We start from the raw sequence: 20,187 nt of genomic DNA on the forward strand, positions 1-20,187 counted from the left end.
ATGTGTCGCTGAGAACCTGGATTCAAATCCAGATAGCAGCCTAAAATTTTAATTGAGTTCTAAAGTGCAAGTTGGTGGTCTCGGGCCCCAGTCATCAACGTTTGCATAAAATAACATCACGTTTAAAATGTGGGCATTACTGAATTCCAGCACTGGGGGATAATTATTTCTTGACGATCTCTGCAGGCTGTTAAAAGTTGCCTCGAACATGGATTAATCGGCCTATTAAAGTGATTTCATATGCAATCTGATTTCATCTCCTGGTGCCCGTTCTTGGATGCAGAGTGACGGACTGCGAGCTTGACTTCATGCTTATGGAACAATGATAACATAATTGTGGAAACTTTTAAAAAGTAACACCAATCTCGATGCTGAGCTTAACTGATTTTATTGAACCAGAGGGATCGTTGACAGGAGGGATGTGTTCCAATGTTTCGATCACTCGTCGGTTTTCTGGTACAGTGTCGAAAATAAGTTAAACCGTAAATTGAAAAATCTTGGCCGAGTGGACATTATTTTGAAACATTGATGGAGTTCAAAATTAACAAATCAGGTGAAGGCGTAAAAGCAGACAACTACACGTTTAAGCATCTGTCAGTTTGCTTTTTCATGGCCTATATCGTCGAAATAATATCTAATATTGACAGGTGAGCACAAACTAATAGCGTGGCACCTGATACCTCTGGCTTAAAGCCATTAACATCAATCACCAGAGCTATTGCCTGTGTCACGTTTGAGTGGCAAAGCTTTCAAATAACATCTCGCCGATTTGCAGCTCTATGATTTACAACTTTTAGAAGTTCTGCTAAGGTGTATGCATTCCATGTACATACACCAACTCCAGTTGGTTAAGAATTCCTGGGTTTTTGCCAGAATCCACCCTCAAGGGATTCACCCTCTCTACGCATTCCATAACAGCTTCTCACTAAATGAGCAAAAGCGCATCCTACGAAACATTTTTTGTCGTAAAAGCATAGTTGATTTTTCATATTCGCAACCACGTGTATAATCATGTTATACACCGATTATAAAATGGCACGGAGGATAATGAGAAATAAATCAAAAGGGAGCCCAATTTGAAGGCCTCATGGGTGCCAAATGGATTTGTGGCTGCCTTGCTTATTCACGCTTTCCCGCACACCAGGAATTACACGAGGACAAAACGATAAAAAATGACCGCACAATTTGGTGACATGTTAATGTCTCTCCGTGTTCACGTGTGGGCTGGAGTTGCCTCAAAGCAAGACGTGGCGGCATCTCCGTTGTAAAGACTTGCGCCGTCTGTAGCTGTTACTGTGCATTGCCCATAATAGAAGCTTTGTGAGAATAGGAAAAAAAACTGAGGTGCAAATGTCACCTGTGTCAGTAAAATAAAAAAAGATTTAGAAAGCATTTTAAAGCCAACGCATTCCTGTTAACTGTAAATAATGTAGCTATATATCTAACACCATTTTTAATCCAAATTAAAACTGCAGGCACGAATTGGTTAATGTATTGTATTGAGATTCAGCAGCTGACACCGGTCTAAAATAACGTGAACAAACTCGAGCGTTGAATCGACCGTCATTCTACAATATGCAAATCTTTGCCATTGTGGCAGAAGGCATTTAAATTGTTATTAAAGCAAAACAGCAACCTTAGAAAACTATGCACCATCGTTATATGAAAGCCACAATTAAAAGTTGTTTTAAAAGCAATGCCAAACACCAGGGAGAAACCCACAACATATTCCTTTAATGTATAAATGCATCTACATGTGCCACAACAAAATAATACCACAACTGAAGTGACACAATTTGTATTGTAACACGTGTGAGTATTAGAACTTGTTGAAAAGGAGCCCAGGTCAATGATGAGCGGGGATAACTGAACGTTGAGCATGAGAATAACTTCATTTCATATGAAGAGTTCGCAGAAGCAACATTTCACACATGCCCGCACAATGTATGAACCAGTAAACCAAAATATTGCAAAACATTTTATTCAGTACAAATTAAATGATGGTTTACCCATGTTTATGGAGGTGGGTACATAATATACAAAGTTAGAAACTTAGCACCATCTTGAAATCCATTATTAGTAACACTCCTTTTTAGTGTATATGCCTGATTAGTTTGTCTCACATTTGACAAATATATAGAAGCCCTGCACTACTTTGTAATGAGCAGTAGCATACAAGGGCATATGGAATTTTCTGGATGGCATATCCATCACCAGGATATGGGGCAGTGAGAGACAATGGTGCAAGCGGTGCTAACACAATTTCCCTTGTTACCCCAGGTAATGAGGGCAAGATATTTCTGTCTTGAGATTGCTTTCAGCTGCTCTTCTAAAACTGTTCTCTCTCCATCTCGGAGCATATCCACTTTGGTACTTCCCACCCCCAATTGTATGACCAGACTTGTCTCAATGGTTGCTTAGACTTTAGAGTAATAATTCAGGCTATTAATTAGTGGTTAAAACACAATATTACATACAACATTTATGGCTGCAGTCAATATAAATTAAAAATAAACAACATGAACAAAAAAATCTGCAAGGAGTAAAATATCGAGAACATTTTAAGTGGCTTCAATTCAGGAGGGTTAGTTGTTTTGCATGGAATTCTTCCGCTAAATATCTGGCTACCTTACTATTATCGCATGGAAATGGTTGAAATTAATCTTGGTAGGATTTGCCAATGTTAATATCCAAAGTCCTCAAGATTGTACACGCAGCAGTGCACATCAAAGCTAACCAGCATGGTGTTGCTGTACCAAATGCCTCGAGCTTTTATGTTTTTGTTGGTGGTGTAATTGAAAAAAAAATCTTTGAACAAAGGTATCATGTAATTTTTGATGCGTTAGGAAATGTTATTACCATCAAAATTACATGAACCAATCTTTAGCATGGCTTATGTAATCATTCAAAGGAAAATACAGGACTGCATGTAACACATTAGTAGACACTTAGAAGTTATTTTAGCACCGAAAGTATAATGTTTTATACAAAGCCATCTGGTGAGTGACATTATAATTAAATGCACAAACATGTACTATTACACAACTGGATTATGCATAAGATGTTAAAATCAACGACAGTTCATGAGAGACGTAATTTTAATCCCGCAATAAAAGGCAACATTAGCTTGGCATTACTCGCATTAAAACCAGTTGGCAAGCACAATCAACGTGTTTAAAAAAACACACAATGTGACATTATTTCAGTACACTATAGGTGTGCATGGCCGGGCACATTGTACACACCAAACCAATGTTAAAGGGTCTGAGGTGAACCGCTAACTCGGATGCCAGGGCACCCAGTCCAGTAACATTGAGATCATTGTTTTGAATGCAGGCAGCTGCCCGCTTTAACCGGTTTTACAAGTGTAGAAAAAAATATCGTTGACATTTCTAATTTCGTTGATATTTCTGCTATTTATTTGAATTAGCAACATTCCAAAAATATATATTGTTTTCAATCGTTAGACAACTTCTTAGCAGTGTATGTGGAAGTACAACCCCGGTTGTAAAAGAAGATAAAAAGGCCACTTGAAGGAGTTTTCAGGAGACGCCATGTGAAATCTCATCCCCAGGCACTCTGACACAGAGTAATGCTGATCTGTGAAATTTCCAAATAGCTGCCTTATCTCGTGACATGATACTGATAGCACACAATTGGAATAATTTGTGCAAAGAAACACATTTTGTTTTATTAAAAGGGTCCGCAAACATCAACACTTGTCCCTCATTACATTTTGAGCTTTGTTCACGTGTAGAATTGGTAGATAGATTGAGCAACACTAACTGCAGCCTACATGGAGCAAAATTTGGTGCAGATCTGTACTTTCATAGCCCCCCAAAGACATCCTCCATTTTGAGAAAAGCTCAAAGGGACACAGCTTTCAATTCTAGAGTTATTCATGTTTTTATTACATTTGACTCACTAATTTTAGCTGAAGGAAATTCTGCGATGGCTAACCTTGATTTACCGAGTGCTTATTAGCTTGAGGCAAACTCACCAAACTGAAGTACAATACATCCTGAAGCGGCACAATAATTATCACTGAATTGAATAGATATTCTGTTGGAGTAAAGGTGATTGGGTTCTCAGTATGATGGGGCTTTACATGTGCCATACCCACTCATGAATCCCCGAGTCTACTTTTGTACCTTGCTTTATGCATCATTGGTCAAAAGGGGGTGTGGGCACAGTATAACGTCAGTGGCCCGACAGATGGGGATTTTTTCCCCCCTTGCTCTAAACCTTGAGCGGGCCTGAAAAAATAAACACAGTTTAGTGCGGTATGGGTGGTTGTGCAGGTGCAATCGTGTTGATGTTTTCAAAGGCCCGATCGGAACTGGGGTGGATCTGCATGGGTCTACCAATGGTAAACAGCCATCACCTGGCCCCATGGAACCATGAAATGTTTGTCATGCTCTTCCTTCAAAAATACTAACTTGCTCATTGATTGTACATTATTTGCGCATTCATTTGTGGAAAGACCAGGTGTGTTTTTTGTTAAACCATACCAAATAAAAATGTACAAATTTGAATGGAAAACTTTTCGTAGTTTTAAATACACAGCCATGTTTTATTTAAAAGCCTTTTTTATCCAGAAATTAGGTTGAAAAGCTATTGATAACAACAAACTTTTAAAATAATATAAACTCAAAGTAATAGTTATCAAGGCTCACGTAAACGCTACCGAGCTGGTTAACAGATTACATTTTTTGCGACTTGGCACAAATTCGCTTTTTTTGTGTCGCGCAGGAGTTTAACAATTGCCAAGATGCGTTGACTACAGCGTACCTTAACTGTTTGGTTATTGGTAATTGTCAGCATTGTCTCCATGCCACTTCGGAGCAGAAAAAGGCCATTGTGAAGCAGCAAGCTATTTACTTCTCCAAGTGCATCATTTGTATTCTTCCTCTGAAATTGTGGCATAAAACTTAACTTTTAAAAGTATTTTTCTCAAAGCTCCAGATGGACAAGTTCATCCTGGTTGAATAAGTACCATCTATTTTACACTTTATAAAGGGTCAGAGAAGCCCTTTTGTTTTAATACAACTAATACAAAGTTAACATTGATATGCAATAGGATACAATAAAGCATTTAAGGTTCATGTCCTGAAATTGGTCAAAGCACTTATTTTCAATTGTTGACATTGATACCAATCAATGCTACGTTATTCGCGACTTCAGAATTGCCCAGAATTGCCAAATTCTGAAGTCAAATCAGGGTGGAGACCGGTGTCTGTGAACAAAGACTACTGCTCGCACAAGACATTGGCCTTTTAGCACAACAACAAGCACACCTGAAAGAGGGGAAAAAAATATATATATATAATTCACACCTCTGTGCCATCATGCAAGTTGTTCTGAACTTTGACCTCTAGGTTGACCCTTTTGACCTTGACTCCCTTGACTCGAGCGAGCTCCACGTCGTCGTTCTTGTTCAGGAGGTTGACGTTCTTCACCAGGGCGCTCGTGCGTGCGGGGTTGAGCGGGCGCTCCGACTCATCCACCCGCTTGGCGTCCGCCGTCGCCGCCGCGGTGTTGAGCGGGTAGTCGACAGGCGCCTTCGCGCGCCTGCCCGCGAAGGCGCCTTCCTTGGCCCTGGCGCGCCTGCGCCTCGCCGCCACGCACGCCAGGCACGTCGCGACCGCCGCGGCGACGGCCAGGGCCGAGACGGCGGCGGCGGCGGCGGTGGCCGCGGCCGTCGCGCCGCCCGAGCCGGGCCCCAGGGAGGCGGCCGCGCCGCTCTGCTGCAGCTGCAGCGTCTTCATGTTGGTGCCGTTGCGGACGTCGGCGTCGCCGGCGCCCAGGCTCTCGTCCTCGTCGTAGATAACCGAGTCGTGGAGCGCCAGCTTGCCGTCGCGGTCCAGCAGGTCGCGGCGGCGGCGGCTGGGAAGGCCGATCGACGCCGAGCGGCGTAGGCGGGGGCCGTGCGACTCTGGCCCGATCAGGTAAATTACCTGCAGGTACCACTGGTGTCCGGCGGCGACCTGCAATGCCAGGGAGAGCACCGGAAGACCAATGGGAACCGGTTGGTAAAACCCAAATGCTTGCCAGAATGAACTTGCAGATTCACAATGATGGAGTGAAACGTGCACTCATTAGGAGAAGGTACATGACCAATCATGGCATAAGTAATCGCAGTATTCACAAAATAGCACAGTCAAAGATACGGAAAAATGAATCCAATAACTCCAGAGGCAACATTGTGCGTGCGTACATACTTACATACACGTATGTAAAAAAAAAAATTCTCAAGAATCTGCTGAAGATAATGCAAGAATGCACTAGAGACCAGCAAGCCCTATGACCCGGGTAACATCGCAGTGTGTTCGTGTGAGTGCGTGCATCCCCTCGCCGTGTTCTCACACCTTGTAGAGGGCGTCCACCTTCATGCTGAATCCATCCACTCCGGGCATGTCCCACAGCGCCTGGAACTCGGGCACGTCGGACGCGAAGCCCGCCTCAAAGGGCACGTCGTGAAAGTAACGGTCCACTGCCTCGGGGTGGTTCCGGTCCTGCGAGCGAGCATTACGAGGACGCGAGGAGGAAGAAGTTTAACGATGAGCCTATGACGGCATCGCAGTTTACGAAAGGCATTCAGAGGAGTGCCACGGCGGTGATCATTGCAATGCGCTGCAGGTACCAGCAGCAGGAAGCGGTGCTTCAGGTGCTTGTTGGGCTGAATGCAGCCATACTGCGGCCCCTCGTTGTAGATGGTTCCCGTCGGGTCAAAGAACGGGACGTATCCGTCGCGCCCCGTGCACAGGTACACCTTCTCCAGCTGCAGCTTGTAGGCCGACTTGAGGTTTTGGTCGGGGTTCCAGAGCACACGGCCATACAGCGTTTGACCTGCAGCAGGAATGTGTGAAAACAAGAGGTCATTGTCTATTTTGCAGCTTGAATGATGATCCGGTGTTTCTGGTGTGACTTGAAACATTTGTGATTGTTTTCTTTCTATTTTGGGTCGTTACTATACACTTGGATTTACAAAGAACCATAACAAGTTACGGACCATTTATTTATTACCACTACGTTCTTGACGTGAATTTTATTTGGAGACGTAGAAATGGTCACTGTTTTTGTATGCAATCCTGTTGGTTTTTTTTACTTGACAAAGGTATTCTTAAGTATAAATTGCATGGCTGTTGTACAGAATAAGAGGTATTGTTAGCTTGTATAGTGTAGTTGCAATAGAAATAACAGTTGTAACATTGTAATTTTTGCCGTATACTATAATTATATTCATATTTCGATTTAAAGCTTTCGTGACTGCAAGGATTCATCTTCTTTGGTTCTTTCGGTAAAGTCACGTAGAATGAGAATAAAATAAGATAAAACAATAAAAATTCTCACGACGTTTCGACCATAACACAAACGGTCATCATCAGGTGTGTCGGTTTGCATTTACTTATTTATTTTTAGATGGTGTATTTATTTATTTATTTAAAAAAAACTTCAGCGTCAGGCGCAGCGATTTGTCAGTTTATTTAGAAGGACGAGTCCATCTATGTGCTGAAAAGAGGAGGGGGGAGACGAAAAATTAATGTATGCTGTCTGAAAGCCACCGTAAGCGTGAACAATCAATTAAGACCTGAAATGGTTTATCAAATCCTTCCAATTATTGCTAAGCCAGAATCCATCTTCTCGGTTGAAATTGTCTCTGTGCTTGTATATGTGGATCGCCTCATGAACGAATCTCTCATGGTAGCCAGATGGCTTACAAAGAACCTCTGTCTTGGAGAAGTCAATGTCATGTGAGCCTACTGAATTATAACAATGATCTGCCACGGCCGAGGTGTTGGTCCTACCGTGTTTAAGGTCTGCTTTGTGTTCACGAATGTGGTCCGAGACATGGCGTTTGGTTTCTCCAATGTAACTACTACCACAGAGGCAACTTAGTTTGTAGACACCAGGGTACTGTATGTCCGGAATCACATCTTTTACAGACGGAACCAGATCACGGATTTTATGTAATGTGTTGAAACGGACCTGGATGTTTTTTTTCAGAGCATAGATGGACTAGTCCTTCTAAATAAACTGCCAAATCGCTGCGCGTGGCGCTAACGTTTTTTTATAAATAAATACATCGTTTAAAACTAAATAAATAAATGTAAACCGACACTTCGTTCAAATGTTTCTTGCCGTTGGTTTTTTCACACCTGATGACGACCGTTTGTGTTATGGTCGAAACGTCGTGATAATTTTTATTGTTATATATATATTTTATTATTTTATTGTTTCCCTTCAACGTGACTTTACCGAAAGAACTAAGAATATAAATTACTGCAGTCACGAAAGCTTTAAATCAAAATATAATTATATTATTTTAAATAACATACAAATTATGCTGGGATCACCTTTAGAGATGAGTACACATGACATGGTCATCTCACCCCTACTCACAGTGAAGGGCTTAAGTCCTGGGAGTTTAGCAGATCGGAGGAATTTGCAAAGGTGAAAAAAATCTGATTTGAACTGTGGTGGGATATTAGCCAGGACACTCGGGTTAACACCCATGCACTTTATCTAAGAGCATCACTGAACATTTAATGTCTGAAGCGTAGACAGTATATTGGCTTAACGTTTCATCTGAGAGATGGATTGACATTCTCTAAATGCTCGCCGGCATTCCTGATCTCTCTAACTATACCAGATGGTGTGGAGTGGAGGTGATTGTTGGGGTGTGAGGGGCCAGAATGGGTGGAATGAGAGAAGGCAGTCAGAAATACGGGTGGACTGTCCAATGATGTCATTCAAATTGCTCAGTCGTACGGTTTAAAATGCAACCCACGCAGCTGATGGAAAAAGCACAGTATTGTCACAAATATAAATAGCACTGCTCGACATATTAATAAGACCAGTGCAGTTAATTCTCAGCTCTCGCTGGCCTATCAAAATTCTATTTTTCATGCTTTTCATATCAACAAAATCTGTGTAAGGCACGTCACAAAGGGGGGTAAATTGGTAAATGTTGATCTTTGGGCGAGACAACGTCAGAGCCCATATTGTTATACGAGAACACCTGGCCATTATATAATCTCACAGCTGAAAGAAGGGATAACACAACTTGATTCAGACACATACATCATTTTAAATGGGGTTTTTTTAAGTTTAAAGGACAAATGCCATAACTCCCACCACCTGACCTTTTCAGAATAAAACAACACCTGAAAGCAGCTACTACTGCGTAGGTTTTCACGATCATGCTGCACAGCTCTGCAACGTGTTTGCGGCTTGTACCGAATGTTGTTTGGCCGCGATGTATGACAATCGGCTCCACGTGCCAAGAGGAGCTTTTTCACAAACTAAACCTCAATCCAGTTTGCGAGGAAGCTCCCTGTAACGCGAGTTGAAAACCTTCGGACGACGTGCCGAAGCAGCACGCGCTCACAACCCTGAAAACACATCGGGGGGGAGGGGGGGGAAGGCATCTGTAGCCGCAGGTCGACCTCGTCCGCTTGAGAGCCCCACCCCCCTCTTTGTTCCTCTCCGATGAGACTCACCCATGGAGAAGGCGCCCTTGTAGTCCATCTCGGGCAGGGCCACGTCTGACTTGCCGGGATCCAGCAGAAACACCTTGTCGTTGTTGCACAGGTGGAACTCGGTGTTGAGCGAGTACACAACGGGCACCGGGCGGTTTGTCTGCTGGAAGGAGATGGGCAGCAGGAACCTGCGTGCGGCACAGGCGTGGAAGAAACACCGGCGTTGACGTTACTGGTGAAACACCGTACTCGAATTGTAAATGTTGTGGGTTTACTCCCCAACACGCCGGTGTGCTGTACGAGTAACGAATTGGCATGTTTTGTTTACATGACAAACCTTACTAATTGGCTGTGTCGGGTGGTGGCGGGTTTAACGACACATTTACAGCTTTACTTCAAACATGCAAGGTGAATTCATGCACTGATGCACGTATGTATGTATGCATGTTGAGCTTCTTTCGCAGCGTACGTAGCCAACTGTGCTAATCGGAGGTGTGGGCAGCACAGCAGGTGACAATTACTGTTCGCCTTAGAACGACACGCAACCTAAGCTCAGCTGGTGGAATAGACACTCCCAAAGTTGAGGATTGCAGGTGCAAATCCAAGCCAGTGTCAATTTAGCTCGTCATCGCCATGGGACTAGAAAATAAGTTCCACCTGTTCAGCACAACTTTAATTGTCAACAGTGGTTTCCTTCCGGAGGAACTGGTCTCTGCCACCAGGCATGTGGAAATTACAGCACTGGCTCATCGCTGCCATTCTATGTGAGCATTGCCCAAAGCTCGCTTTAACAGACAATAACGTTTGTTAAATTAAGTATATTTATTACATGGCGACAGCTTGGGACAGCCTTCGTCCAGCTTTGGATTGATCGTGCCTGATGATGATGATGGTGATGATGCATCAAACGCATACCATAGGTTATCTGCATATATCCCGCGTAGGTTATTCATCTTCACATTTGTTTACATCGTCATTTGGCTGAACTCGATTTTGAGTGTCCAACTCACTTCTCTGGTGCCTGTGCCGTGCAGGACAGGGCCTTGCTGCCTGGGTCAAGCCACGGCTGTGTGGGCTGCACTGTGCATGGAATCAGATACACGGTGTACTCCCCTGAGTAGTCCTTCCTGCAGAGGATAACAAAACAATGCAATTTATTGATGACAACAAATAGGATAACAAAACCAACATTGCCGAACATAAACAGGAAAACACTTGTCTTTCTGCTCCTTATTCCTCGCACTGCTCAATTTAGAATTTCCTCTAATATTTTTGTTCCGAGTTTTTAGAAACTTTCTGAATTCAAGAAACCGATTAAAGCTTATCTCAGCTTTGGTGTTTTGGGCCTTTGGGCCTTTGCTTAGCAACTGTGATTTACAAAAAACATGTGCACTTTTGCAAATTGCTCCCTGAATATGCAGTTCACCCTTTTTAGGTTCACAGGGGTAAACGGTCATTATAATAATAAGGGTGGGAAAGCAGCCGAAATTATTGAAAACACTGCAGAAGAAAAGTAAAAGGTAATGGTGCAGTCCTACAATTACTCGCGAACGCCATTGCTGATGGAGGGCATCCGCCAGAGGGAGCTCAAGAGAAGCCCCCTATTGAGGGTATTTGACCTACTCTGCTACCATAGCCAGACGTCTTGGAAGAGGTGGGTGTACCCACACTTTACCCCACCGTGCACACAAGCTGCCGATCACGGTGCACCCGTTTACACTCCCACACCCCCGAGTTAGCACGGTTGGCCTACGTATGGTGGGAAAGAAGTTCTACATACGTAGGTATACAGACGCAGAAAATGTTAGGGTGACTTTTCATTGTTTCAACTGACGTGCCGGGAGAACACTTAGAAACCCGGCGACCTCCAGATGATTGCAAGGCCAGTGTGCTGACCATTACACCTCAGCAGCAAACGGTAGAGCCTGAAGCTAATCATCGCGTTTCTCTGCCTCTCCGCCAAAACTGCCGTGGAATGACCATGTGATGCTTGCTGCATTTCGTGCTGGCGTGAGGCACAGCCGGGCCGGGCCACCTGTTGTAGGAGCTGGTGGCACGCCACAGCTGGTAGGGCGAGTCGAAGGTCTGGGCACTCCACACCAACTCCAGCTCCAGCTCGATACCCCCCAGGTGATCGGGTGGAGCCAGGTGCGACTTCTGCGCCGGCAGAGTGTGGTGCTCCATGACGAACTGGCCTGCAAAGAGCACATACCAGGGTTGGACTGCCTGCCCCAAGCCACATCGGACTCCAAGGTATTGCATTTCAAACACCGTTATCACGTATGTGTACATTTGTATTTACTTTTATCCTCTTAAAACTGTAAAGAGATAACCTGTAATCGAAATGTAACGTCAAAAAATCAAGGTATATGCTGTTAAGGGTATTTGTGTTCCTAATTTATACCATTATTAGTAATAGATTAAACATTTCATTTGTGCATCTTATTTTAGGTTCCCTATTTAAATTTTTAATAAGTATTATTCTTCAAATTGGTTCAAATTTAGTGAAACTGGCTTCAATGATAGATAGAGAAAGGTCACTGCTAAACGAGGGGTGGCCTGGCAGGATTACGGCAAAGTGGAGACACTCGTGCTGAATGTGTTACACACAGCGCCTCCTGTTGGAGCGGTAAAGACACTAACACGCCTCCTCGCATGCCATTCAATATGCAACGCAACTCCAATTATGTATGGCCGTATTGCACGCGACTCCTATTATCTGCAGGGACCAAACAATCATTTTATCCGTGAAACAATCCTTTAATCCATGCCCCTAATTTGTCCATTATCTGTGGTTATCTGCAGTTATCTGCATTTGTATCTCTCGTATATTGTCAAATACACTTTCTATTATCCACACAATTTTCTTTAACGGGGCATGACCTAAGATGACAATCATGAGTGCATAGTTTTAATAATGAGTATAATTACAATAGTTTTTATTAATCAAAATAATTTCTGAATGTTACTTTGTATTTATTTTCTAGAGGTGCACGGTTCGGGACTGCTGGAACAGAGTAGCATGTTAAATTTTGATTTAAAGCTTTCGTGACTGCAGGGATTCATATTCTTGGTTCTTTCGGTAAAGTCACGTAGAAGGGAAACAATAAAATAATAAAAATATAAAACAATAAAATTCTCACGACGTTTCGACTGCAACACAAGCAATCATCATCAGGTGTGAAAACCACAGCAAGAAAATTTCTAGCAAGGAAATTTCTTGCTGTTGGTTTTCACACCTGATGATGATTGCTTGTGTTGCAGTCGAAACGTCGTGAGAATTGTATTGTTTTATAATTTGATTATTTTATTGTTTCCCCTCTACGTGACTTTACCGAAAGAGTAGCATGTTGCCGATGAGACCCAATCAAGATGGATCCAATGACGACTCAGATCTGATTCCAATCCGAATTGATCGTGCATCCCTCTTGTTATCATATCAAGTCCCGATTGCAAAGATACAAATGTTATCGTGTGTTACGTGGTCAATATTGATATTAACCCATCGATAGAATAGCATTTTCTTCTTGCAGTTGGTGATCAAAGGATTTCCCATCAATGTTGATTCTGCAACTGTCAATAGGCCAGAGCCCAGGGAAATTGAGAACCTGACCTCTGAACTTTGCGTGTGTCTTGAACTCAATCACGAGTCGCCCATCCTCGCGGATGTAGATGCGGATGACTTGGAGCCTTGCAGAGAGGACGCTGTCCGTCTGGATACCTGAAGCAAGCACAGCAAAGAATTTTACGCCTGCACATCTAAGCCACGGCACGGTACGTTATGCATGACATTTTTATTCAAAGTTCAATGTATGTATCTCACGAAGCCCAGATACGCACCGGTCCTCCAGAGCACAGTGTCGTAGAAGAATGAGAATTCCATCTCGGTGTGGTGCTCCAGCGAGGCCCAGCCGCGTGGAGCAGTTACGTAGATGTACGAGACGTAAAGAGGCACTGTGACCGTCAGGAAGGATTGCGCCGAGTCCCGCACCTGCAACAATAATTCAACGCATGGAAGCCTTAAATATTTTCCATCATTTTCATAGAACTCAGACCAGAGACTACAAATCAGTTACTTATACGAAGGGCTCAATAAATCAGATTGCCAAGATCAGGAGGTATAGACAAGTATGATCCGGTCAAATTTGGGAGGACGATGCCCCATTTTGGCATGTACGTCACCCCTAGAATTCCCGCACCGCTCAGCCGTGCAGCTCAAGAAAATAGTTTGTCGTCAACCGCTCAGAAACCGCGTTACACCGGGAACATCCAGAGCTGTAGCGGTGTGTTCCGCATTGCGCGAAAAGTGTTCCCTAAAAGAAGAATCCACCCGATTTTTTGCGAAAAGGCGTCGTGTGAAAATGCATTAAGCGAGGACTTGGTGTACTCCATGTACATGGGACACCTCGTGATGTGAGTTTTAAACTAAATCTCAATCGAGCATGGCCACATTCTGTAAAAGTTGTATTGCTTTGCCGTAGTATTTACCTTAAAAGTATTGTATTTCTAAAGCATTAGTTGGTGACAATTAACTGTTTATTAATCTGTTCCTTTACGTATTAACGTAAAACATCTCAATTATATATATCTATTTATATAGACGTTTCTGTATTAATCTATCATCTTATTTCTTTTCGTGCGATACACATCTATATTATGAACATCTCTACAATAATTAACGTGCGGATGTATTCATAGGACAGACTGCGTCTGAACAGCCTGTTAATCAAGGACCACAACAACACTGAGCAATGGACTCGATTCAAATCGGGGGGGGGGGGGGTTCCTCATCGTTGCCACGGCGCCACCGAAGACTCCGGGAAGTCGGCGCCGCGCTCCGGCCGTGGACTCCCCGGCGGCGAGCATCGTGCCTGAAAGTCGGCGGTGACGGAGCCCCCACACACGTCGATGAGCTCCGTCATGTGGTAGTAGGCGTCGAAGGTCCAGATGCAGCTCTTCAGATTCAGGTGACGGTAGAGCTGGATAGTGCGCGGTTCGCGCACGCTCCCGTCGAACTGGTACGGCCGGTCAAAGCCCGGCCCCAGCACCAGCGTCTCTGCCTTCTCTTCGTCCAGGAATCCAGCCTCTGTGGGGTCGGCGCACAGCATGGGGGGGGGGGGGGGGGGAGGGGTTGGCCACAAACGTGCAACGCGGTCAGCATCGCCAAGCCCATTGGCTCAACGGCCACGAAGGCAAGCCCGCTAACAGGCACTTAACGTGATGGGACGTACAAGTCCTTAGTAATACAAGTACAGCGAAGTGATGCGTACGAATAATGATAGTGTATACCACGAGTAATGTGGAAGAGTAGGCCTCCAGAACTCCCCTGTAGTGGGATGCCCTTCTACCAGCAAAGGTGTGAGCGAGCAATTGCAGGGCTGCACCTTTACCTATTGCACAATTACTGTACTGTTACTAGACATCACTAGAAAAAAAATAACATACCGTATAGCATCGTGTACAAACAGATAACCTTCCATGGACACATCATAAACAAGGATATAAAGTGAAAAGAATGACTGTCAATAATTTGTTACCATTCTAACCATTGAATAAGCTCCTGCTGTGTTTTTACAACATACGTAATACATATTCTTAGTTTTTTCGGTAAAGTCACGTTGAAGAGAAACAACAAAATAATAAAATATATATAAAACAATCAAAAATTCTCACGACGTTTCGACCATAACTCAAATGGTCATCTTCAGGTGTGTTGGTTTGCATAAATTTATTTTTAAACGGCGCATTTATTTATTTATAAAAAACGTTAGCGTCACGCGCAGCGATTTGGCAGTTTACCCAGGACTAGTCCATCTATATTTTGAAAAGAGGAGGGGGCAGACGAAATTTTTTTTTTAATAATGTATGCTGTCTGAAAGCCAATGTAAGCGTGAACAATCAATTAAGAACTAAAATGGTTTATCAAATCTTTCCAATGATTGCTAAGATAGAATCCATCTTCTCGGTTGAAATTGTCTCTGTGCTTGTATATGTGGATAGCCTCATGAACGAATCTCTCATGGAAGCCAGATGGCTTACAAAGAACCTCTGTCTTGGAAAAGTCAATGGCATGTGAGCCTACTGAATTAGAACAATGATCTGCTACGGCCGAGGTGTTGGTCCTACCGTGTTTAAGGTCTGCTTTGTGTTCACGAATGCGGTCCGAGACATGGCGTTTGATTTCTCCAATGTAACTACTACCACAGAGGCAACTTAGTTTGTAGACACCAGGGTATTGTATGTCCGGAATCACATCTTTTACAGACGGAACCAGATCACGGATTTTATGTAATGTGTTGAAACGGACCTGGATCTTGTGTTTATTCAAGATTTTGGAGATCTTTTTTGTGATCCCAGCAATGTAGGGTAAAGTGATGGTTTTAAAGGCTCCTGAAGAGGGTTCTTCTTCATGGTTTGAGTGATAGCTTTTCAAAATATAGATGGACTAGTCCTGGGTAAACTGCCAAATCGCTGCGCGTGACGCTAACGTTTTTTTATAAATAAATAAATGCGCCGTTTACAAATAAATTTATGCAAACCAACACACCTGAAGATGACCGTTTGAGTTATGGTCGAAACGTCGTGAGAATTTGTTATTGTTTTATATATATATTATTATTTTGTTGTTTCTCTTCAACGTGACTTTACCGAAAAAACTAAGAATATGAATTACTGCAGTCACGAAAGCTTTAAATCAAAATACGTAATACAGTCAATATTATTACCGTTGATAAAAAAAATAAGTGCCATAATAATATTTGGTCAGCCCTTTGGAAATCCATGACTGGATTAAGGCCCCCCCCACACTGATAAATACTGCGGGTGAAAAACCTGGAAAATATGCAGTCTGCTTCAGAGCGGATGGTAAAGATCCGGTGATGTTCATCCAAAACACGGTTGGCCGATGCGTGAGCCGGCGTTACGGTAAAACATGTACTTGTAAATGACCGAGTTGGGTGAAAGCCAACAAAGCAACAAAAACCCCCCTACTGTGAAACTACTGCGGGGCCATACTCGTCTGCCAAGCGGCGGCATCATGGTAGCCTTGTGCTATGAGAATATCACCGCTGGTTTGATTTTCAACAGGCGCGCGCCCTCCCCCTCCTGCGAGCCGCGCGGGGCTGTGCTGTGCGATGCGAATCCGTGACACCTCTGAGGTTACGCAGGGAGACGAGGTTGGAGCACACGTGCTGTTGCCGGTAGATGGACTCGGAGAGCAGCAGGTGCAGGTTGTGAATGGGCATGGTGGAGATGAGAGGCAGCATCCCGTCCTGGTGCGGGATCTGGATCGAGATGTGAATCCTGCGCGCGCGTGAAGGGCAGCATGAGCACGCTCGTCATCGCCGATGACTGATTTGCAGCACTTTTGTTGCCCGCCGCCGGATGAAGGCTTCACCCCCCGTGCCAGTCATAGGGGTTGTGTGACCATACTTCACCGCGCTGCTGTGTACTGTATATTGTCGCCGTTTATCGCTATTTGTACGACCTGTAGGATGCGGAAACAGGGATGTTTGGTTGTCAAGAACTGCGTGTGCCTCTTCTGTTAAGGAAGAACATTTCACTGCTTCCCAAAACTGCACCTCGTTGTGTTGGGGATATCGTCAGCCATGCTCTATCCACTGTTGGCTAAAGGCCTCCCCAAGTCAACACCATCGTTTCCTTGGTGTAACACAGAGCCTGCACGCCTCTATGCTTGTGCTCTAGCTGTCAAAGTGGGTGATATACAATGATAGAAACGGTCTTCTCTCGGCACATCGGTATGTCGCTTGTCATTATCGAATTCAACGATCCGAAAGCGCTTGTCTGCTCTTGATCGCTGCCTTTAAATTACCATTTTTGATCATGGCCAACCTTCAAAAGTAGCCCTCGATCTACATGTTGATGTGGCTTTTTTCCCCCCAATCGTGTCCGCACGGATGGCTGCGTACGGGTGCGAAAGAAGGTCTACATACGTACATTACGCGTATACAGCACATCACAACAATACATCTGTTTAACACGTAGGCTTTCACGACCAATATCATCCATAACAGGGTTTTTTTGGTTAGATAGCGTAAATGTAAATGTGTCGTTAAACCTGCCACCACCCGACACAGCCAATTAGTAAGGTTTGTCACGTAAACAGAACATGAGCACGACGTCTCGCCAGTAATTACAACCGGCATCATCTGGTTGTAATTGTGATGCTGGTTGTAATTACTGGCGAAACGTCATACTCAGATTGTGAATGTTATGGATTGACTCTCCAACACACCCGGTGTGCTGCACTAGTAACGAGTCGGCATTGCCTGCCTACGAGACAAACCTCACTAATTGGCTGTGTCGGGTGGTGGTGGGTTTAACGACACATTTTATATTTACACGATCTAACCCCAAAAACAGGTCCCTGCAGGGTGGGCTAGTAGGAACATTGGAATTTTGTGCAATTTTATTTTTACACCCCAACAGCACGAGATTTCACTTCGTTAAAGTATTGAAAGGGGACGGACGGACGGACACATTAATCTATTGCAGGCTGGTACACTCAGTTTACAACTTCGTTCCTACCAGTAAAAGACCCCTCTCTATTATGACCAATTAGATGTGGCGGCAGCTGCATTGACATCGTTTAAACACGAGGTGGCGGCGGCGGCGGCCCTGCACCTGTTGGGGTGCTCCTCGTGCTTGACGTCCAGGTACTCGAGGCTGGCGATGAAGGACTGCGCCTGCAGGGCGCGCGCCGAGCCGGCCGACACGGGCGTGTGGCAGATGCTGTTGTCCGTGCCGACGGTGACCGTGTTGCTGCGCAGAGGCGTGCCCGCCTGGCCCTTCCTGTCGCGCGCCTGTGCCACGCAGCGCACGTGGAAGCGGCGCCCGAAGTAGACGCTCTCCAGCACCTGCGCGGCCGCGCGGGACACGCAAGAGGACGACGACTGTAGGTTCCGTTTCACGGGGACGCCGTTCTGTGCGGGAGCTGCCGATTACATTTCAACAGGAATTTTACCGAGCAATGAAGCAGCGGTAATTGCCCATTGCCTCTGTCAACCCCCAGTGACCAGCGGTGTTTTGCATGGCCAAACAGCCCCGTGATCTCTGCACATCATGGGGAGGCCTTCATCCGGCAGTGGACTGCCAGTGCGTTGTACTGCTACTGCTAGGTGTTCAATTGTAACCAAAAGGCACGGGTTAAAAGCGTGCAGATTCACCCAGGGAGCGGCCCCTGCGTTGGGTATTCCACCCCCCCCCCTCGCCCACCTTGTGGTTGACGCTCGTGAACGGAGTGTGGTCGGTGACCGTCTCGAAGGGCGAGCGAGCTCCGTTGGCGTCCGTGGGGGACGACACCTCCCAGCTGAAGTACAGCGCCGACTGATTGATGCCCGCCTCCTCGCAGCGCTCGCGCGTGAGCGAGTACTTGGGGTAGTGCGAGTCGCACGGGGTGACGCACACCAGCGGGTAGCCCGGCGATGGGTCCTTCTTGGAGCCCTCCTTCATCACCTCCTCGACGCTGTCGTAGTCGGCGAGGGAAACCACCTAGGGTGGCGAGGGCGGGCAGGCGGGCGGGCAGGGAAGGTGTTACTCGGTGAAAGTTATATGGGGGCAGCAGCGCTTAGATCTGTAAGAGGATGTTCAATACGTAGCAATCTACGATTCGTGATAAAAACTAAAAACACAGGTATTTGTCATCGGGTGGATGCACGCCAATAACTGTGTTCTGCCTATCCAATGTGAATGTAAAGGTTTGTTCATGACAAAAACCAAACACTTTAAAATCAGTCGGATGCTCCATCATAGCATTGCAGATAGGTCACTGCATTGACAATGAAACGTAAGGGAGTGATATCTCAGTGCTCTAACCAATAATAATAATAATGGCAACTTCTACAGCGCCATAAAATGGCAAGCCGTGCGTTACAAGTGCCATTTCTGACGCGCTTGCCCGTGACTTAAAAGTCTCGTGCACGACCTAAAATGTTCAGCAAACGGGACAGAGCGCGCACCGCCTCTTAATTTCACTGCGATCCGTGACGGGTGTTGCACTAAGAGCAGGGAGGCCGCGGTCCACCATCACGTACGATCGGCGGGGCTGGCAGAATGAGGCTGCCTGTGGCCTCCTGGTCCAGGATGGTGACCGTGGCCGTGGTGACGTCTCCCAGCACGGCCTCCACGGGGTCGTCCGGCCCGAGCACCACGGAGAAGGACTCGTGCCACTCGCGGTCCTCATTGGCCAGGATCTCCACGGGGAACTCCATCTGCTCCACGCCTGCGTCACGCGGAGCGACGGCAAGCGAGGAGGATGAGGCTCTCTTCAGGATTGCAGTTTATATGGGTGGGCAGCAGCGGCGGTGTAGCGCTTTGGCCACGAACGATTCCCGCTCGTGGCCAACACCAGGTGACGATTATCTGTACCGGTCCTGGGCCTCCCCTGGGTCGACTCGGCCTCAAATGAGTACCCGGTGTGGTGTGTGAACATCGCCACTGGGAAAACGATGATGGCCATGTGTGGTATTGGCCACCCACCCCCTCAATGTGCAGGCCTTCATTAGGTGCTCGCTAACAGCACTTGCCCCAACAGTCTGTTAAGGCTATACAGGCGTCTTTGTGTTGGTGGTTTATATTTGACAGCTTCGTAAACTATAAAGGCTCATATGATACTTGTGTTGCATTTTGTGATTGTGTGTTCTTTGCTATGATTCCATTGCCGTGGATTTGACCATATCAACAAATG

The 20,187-nt window shown here is 45.3% G+C and overlaps 1 protein-coding gene across 1 annotated transcript in view; it reads right to left on the minus strand.

Annotated features, from left to right (window-relative positions):
- Positions 1-1,713: 1,713 nt before the first annotated feature.
- Positions 1,714-20,187, minus strand: part of FRAS1 (Fraser extracellular matrix complex subunit 1) — a 61,054-nt gene continuing 42,580 nt past the window's right edge. Inside the window, exons 34-46 of the mRNA XM_032949775.2 lie at positions 19,535-19,722; positions 18,717-18,992; positions 18,126-18,358; positions 16,633-16,784; positions 14,354-14,568; positions 13,323-13,473; positions 13,096-13,203; positions 11,518-11,677; positions 10,493-10,609; positions 9,504-9,670; positions 6,644-6,849; positions 6,369-6,515; positions 1,714-5,987 (exon numbers count right to left, since the gene is read on the minus strand). Of these exons, the coding sequence (XP_032805666.2) occupies positions 5,331-5,987; positions 6,369-6,515; positions 6,644-6,849; positions 9,504-9,670; positions 10,493-10,609; positions 11,518-11,677; positions 13,096-13,203; positions 13,323-13,473; positions 14,354-14,568; positions 16,633-16,784; positions 18,126-18,358; positions 18,717-18,992; positions 19,535-19,722 (2,777 nt within the window). The 3' untranslated portion in view covers positions 1,714-5,330. The remainder of the gene's footprint in view (positions 5,988-6,368; positions 6,516-6,643; positions 6,850-9,503; positions 9,671-10,492; positions 10,610-11,517; positions 11,678-13,095; positions 13,204-13,322; positions 13,474-14,353; positions 14,569-16,632; positions 16,785-18,125; positions 18,359-18,716; positions 18,993-19,534; positions 19,723-20,187) is intronic.

The sequence above is a fragment of the Petromyzon marinus genome, chromosome 8, assembly GCF_048934315.1.
Source record: "Petromyzon marinus isolate PM22_M1 ecotype Great Lakes invasive population chromosome 8, UKy_Petmar_22M1.pri1.0, whole genome shotgun sequence".
Lineage (NCBI taxonomy): Eukaryota > Metazoa > Chordata > Hyperoartia > Petromyzontiformes > Petromyzontidae > Petromyzon > Petromyzon marinus.